The sequence below is a fragment of the Ichthyophthirius multifiliis genome (assembly GCF_000220395.1).
Source record: "Ichthyophthirius multifiliis unplaced genomic scaffold scaff_1120509249681, whole genome shotgun sequence".
Lineage (NCBI taxonomy): Eukaryota > Ciliophora > Oligohymenophorea > Hymenostomatida > Ichthyophthirius > Ichthyophthirius multifiliis.
The window spans coordinates 28,380-33,131 of NW_004087469.1; the positions used below are offsets into that span (position 1 = coordinate 28,380).

The following is a 4,752-nucleotide window of genomic DNA, read 5'->3' on the forward strand; positions in this document are numbered from 1 at the left end:
ATATAAAGAAGTTAAAGAAAAACTTATAAAAGAAATAAATGAAGCTTAATTTGAACAAATTTAATCTCTAGTTTATTTAAATGCCGTAATAAAAGAATGTTTAAGATTTTATACGTCAGCTAATTAACTTGGTTATAGAGAAGCTATAAAGGATAGTTATTTGAAAGATATTTTTATTCCAAAAGGAACTTTAGTCACACCTTTAATTATTGGTATCCATAGAAATCCATTATATTATGAAAATCCTCATGTTTTTGATCCTGAAAGATGGTTAAAAGATATAAAATATCCTCCATATTCATATATTCCTTTTAGTGCTGGTGAAAGAAATTGCCTTGGTTAACATATGGCTAGTATTGAAGCTAAAATAATATTATATTATTTTTTAAAAACGTTTGATTTTGAATGTGAAGAAGGGTTTGAATTAAAAATGTAAAATAACTTTTTATATCAACCTATAAATCCATTATAAATAAACTTGAAAGTTAAAAATGATTAATTTATTTGAAATTTTTTAGTTTAAAAAAATATTTTAAATTTTATAATTGTTTGTTTTAAATCTTTATTTTATTAAAATTAAAATAATTTTTAATAAGAAATAAGAAGATATTAATAATATTTAATATAAATAAAAATATTTAAAAATAAATAAATTAAAATATTATAATAAATATAAATAATAATTTATAAAAAATGGAAATATTTTTTTTTATTAGAAAAAATATAATTAAAAAAAAAATTAAATTATATATTCAAAATATGGAATTAAAGTATAGAAGACTATGTGAAAAAATAAATAAAATTTATTAAAATTTTTTATAGCAGTAAATATTAAATTATAAATTAAAAATAGTAAAAATGAATACATATAAAAATATAAATATAAATAAAGATATAAAAATATATAAAGATATAAAGGAAGTAAATATAAATTTAAAAATGTAATAGTAATTAAAAAAAAAAAAAAAATATAATAATCAGAAATTTATATGTAAAAATTTTTAAATATATAAATATAAAAATACAAAAATATATATTTTTAATAATTATTTATAAATATATAGGTTAAAATATATATAAATATTTATAAAAATATATGTATATATATATATTAAATATATATTTTTTTTAATTTATTTTTATATTTTTTTTATTTAACATTATTATTTTTTTTTTTTAATTATTAAATCAACAAAAGCATTTATTATTACTTTTATCATCTTCATCTGATTACATTCCTTCTAGGAAAATATTTTTATTTAATAATATAGACGTTTCTTTTCCTAATTTAGATCCATCTAGCATTTTTAATTCGTTTGAATATTTATCTGAAAATGTTTCTATAAAAATTTTTAATAATATTAAAAAATAAAAAATCATATACTAGGCCAATATTAACATGCTGACTTTTCCTAATCAAGTAAACCTATTATTTTATATGCTTTAGCCATCAGCTCTGAACAGAAAAAACCATTGCTTTTATCATGAGAAAGTACTTATGAATATTATCTTCCAAGTTTTATTATATTAAGCCCATATTTTTCTCCTAATACAGACTTTTTTTTTTTAAGAATATTCAAAATTTTAAATATTTTTACTCCTATAAATTAGTATAAACAAGGTAATATTTATCTTTTATGTTCATAAATTAATTATCTTGTTACGATTCTAAATAATTTATTTTTTATTATAAAAAATTAAAAAATAATAACTTATAAAATAAATCATTTTCTTCTACATACGTATCCCACTCTGTTAATTAAACACCTTCATCTCCTTAAGTATCGAAAATTCTTAATATTCCATCTTTTAATTTTACAGCCATTGCAATATGATCTTTATTTAAAATAAAAAAATATAAACATATATTTTTATATATTAAAATTATATTTTTTAATACCATTTTTTTATTAAAAGAAAAATAATTTAAATATATAAAAAAAAGGAATTTACATATAAAGATAATAAAAAAATAAAATAAAAATAAAATAAATATATAAATTAATATATAATATATAAATATAATTTTTTAATTATAAATTACCATATTTACTTCTTGTAACTGCTCTTTATATGTGTGCATTGAAATTATTTGTTCTAAAATTAAAAAATTAAGGAAAAATTTTAACATAAATAATTCATATTTCTTATAATTATATTAAATATTTTTATTTTTATTTTATAACTAAAATAGTAATAAATCTCCTGTTGTAGAATTTTTGACAAATTCTTCTTCTGTCAACATATCATTCTATTTAATTTAATAAAATAAAATAAAAAAATTAAAAATAAATTGTTTTAAATTACTTCTAAAAAATAATTTGTCAGACATTTTTGAGAAATAAAAACTTTTTATTAATTAAAATACTCATTTATTACTTTTTGAATGTTTTTATTCCATATTATTATTGATTATGTTGAACTTTCTAAACTTTTTAATAAATATTTTTTTTTTTTATCTCTAACAGTTACAAATATTTTTAATATTTATCCATCAAACTATAAATAAGTTTATTTATTTATTTATTTATTTATTTATTTATTTATTTATTTATTTATTTATTTATATTTATTCATTTATAATTTTTATATAATTTATATTAAAGTTAAATAATACTTCTGATTAACATTTTAAATGTTTGAAACTAATACAACCAATTAAATTTTATTTCTTACCTTCATTTTATATTTTTTTTAAAAATAAAGTTTTTCTTTTGTTAATCTACAATATATTTTCTATTATTTTAAATAACTTTAATATAAAATTTTATAATTACTTTCCAAGATTTTATTATTCCTATACTTTATTTTAATAAAAATCCTTCTATAATAGATTTTTCTTCATCCTAAATATCATCTATTTTTTTTTTTGATTATTATTATAATATTATAATTCAAAATTTTAATTTCTTTATATTGAATTTTTTATCCATTAATTTCTTGAAATAATTGCTTAGTCTAAAACAAAAATATTTTCTTATTATTAATTTTTTTTTTGAAGTTCTTATTATATTAAATGTTGTTTTTTTTCATGAAATTCTTTGTAATTTTAAAAGAAAAAAATATTAAATTAAATATTTAATATTATTACCGTTATTTTTTAATAAACATTTTATATTTTCATCATTTAAATTTTATATTTCTTATTATAATAAATCTAATATATTTTCATGCATTTTTTTTTAACTATGATAATTTAAATCGTCATTTTATTATTTTTGCAAGCTTTAATTTAATTGGGTTTATTTAAAATAGAAATTTTATTATTATTTTTATGTTCTTTTCAATTATTAATTCTCCATTTTTTTAATTTATTTCAATCTTAAAAAAAAAAATAGCAAATTAAAAAAATATATATGTATTTTTTTTTAATTTACATCCAATAAATATTAATAAAATTAAAGAAATAATTCATATAACACAAATTTTAACTTTTAATAAAAAAATAAATATATACTTATTAAATATATATTTAATTAAAAATTATTAAAACAAAATATTTTATCAATTATATTATTTTTTAAACTAATTAAAATTTTAATAATCTTATGCACTTATTATTCTATAAAACTTTTATTTAAATTCCTTTTCAACAACATTATAATCAGCCAAAGAGATTTTATTATTTCTTTCCTTTATAAAAATCCACATCCTAAACATATCCTTAAGTAATAAGTCATGTAATAAATCGACTAAGTCATCTTCATTAATTTCCTATTAATTCTTACAAAGCATCTAGCAGAAATTTTTAAAGGACTTTCTATTACAATATACATTTTTATCTTTTAAAACTTCCAAGTTTTCGCTTAAATGTAGACATTATTTTAAAAAAAAGGACACATTTATAGACGAAATTGCAAAAAAAAATTCATTCTAAACATTACACATTTCTTCTTTAACTAAGCCTATATTTTTTTTACAAAACTAAACCATCTATTCTAAAGAAAAAAGACCTCCTCCTCTAAAATCAGTACATGGATTTTTCCCTTAAAATCCAAAAGAAATCCACTCATGATTTTCTATTTAATTCATTTTTTCTTATTTTAATAATTACCATAATTCACCTAATAAAGAAATATGAGAAGATTCATTTTTATCAAATTAAATATTTATTTTTTCTTTTAATTAACCGAATAGTCTTATTTCTTAATGATTTAGGTCATATTTAGATTTTCTACATATACTTAGTATATATTCGATAAAAGATTTATTTTATATATGCGTTTGGGGCTCTAAATAGCGCTTTAATAAAGAATTTTAGTCTTAACTTAATTATTTGCACGCGTAATTGTTTGACTCATTGATTTTTTATTTTTAGGAAATTAAAATTTATTGTTTTTCTTCTTCTTACATTATATTATTTAATTTATAATTAATATATATTTTATTTATTATAAAAAAATGATTTTATATATATAAATAAATAATAATAATTTTAAAAAAAATTCTTTTAATTTTTAGCTAAAAAAAAACAAAATATAGTAAATAAAATGAACATAATATATTTACTTACTGAATTAATAAATATATAAAAATCACTAAACAACACTTAATAATAAAAATACTAACAAAAAACAATTTAAATAGAGTTAATAGAATAATAAAGTCCTAATTTACATATAAATTTTCCCTAAAAAGAATATTTTAATATAAATTTTATATACAAAAATTATTATCTTCATTTAAAAATAAGTGAAAATATAAATTTAACGCAAATTTTAATGGGAAATTTGCAAAAAATAATAACTAAAT

The 4,752-nt window shown here is 15.1% G+C and overlaps 2 protein-coding genes across 2 annotated transcripts in view, besides 19 other annotated features; one reads left to right on the forward strand and one right to left on the reverse strand. All coding sequences in view use genetic code 6, as the record gives it.

Annotated features, from left to right (window-relative positions):
* IMG5_022530 (hypothetical protein) overlaps positions 1-508 on the forward strand; it is a gene marked incomplete at both ends in the record, with an annotated part of 1,006 nt that extends 498 nt beyond the window's left edge. The window contains one exon of the mRNA XM_004039410.1: positions 1-508. This exon is cut by the window's left edge and continues 130 nt beyond it. Coding sequence (XP_004039458.1) covers positions 1-508 — 508 coding nt within the window.
* An 88-nt stretch (positions 509-596) lies between these two features.
* Positions 597-695: a microsatellite.
* Positions 615-653: a microsatellite.
* Positions 696-840: 145 nt separating the features above from the next.
* Positions 841-917: a microsatellite.
* Positions 848-905: a microsatellite.
* Positions 867-918: a microsatellite.
* Positions 869-917: a microsatellite.
* Positions 919-1,042: 124 nt separating the features above from the next.
* Positions 1,043-1,119: a microsatellite.
* Positions 1,052-1,123: a microsatellite.
* Positions 1,117-1,186: a microsatellite.
* Positions 1,119-1,154: a microsatellite.
* Positions 1,119-1,180: a microsatellite.
* Positions 1,187-1,188: 2 nt separating the features above from the next.
* Positions 1,189-2,496, reverse strand: IMG5_022640 (PH domain protein; the record flags this gene model as incomplete). Its single annotated transcript, XM_004039411.1, has 6 exons — positions 1,189-1,340; positions 1,385-1,556; positions 1,739-1,836; positions 2,045-2,097; positions 2,187-2,251; positions 2,308-2,496. Coding segments are annotated over 6 exons (729 nt in total), but the record flags the coding sequence as incomplete, so codon positions are not given.
* Positions 1,624-1,687: a microsatellite.
* Positions 1,627-1,687: a microsatellite.
* Positions 1,912-1,958: a microsatellite.
* Positions 1,956-1,993: a microsatellite.
* Positions 1,964-2,025: a microsatellite.
* A 14-nt stretch (positions 2,497-2,510) lies between the features above and the next one.
* Positions 2,511-2,581: a microsatellite.
* Positions 2,582-3,446: 865 nt separating this feature from the next.
* Positions 3,447-3,481: a microsatellite.
* Positions 3,482-4,381: 900 nt separating this feature from the next.
* Positions 4,382-4,425: a microsatellite.
* The last annotated feature ends 327 nt before the right edge of the window (positions 4,426-4,752 follow it).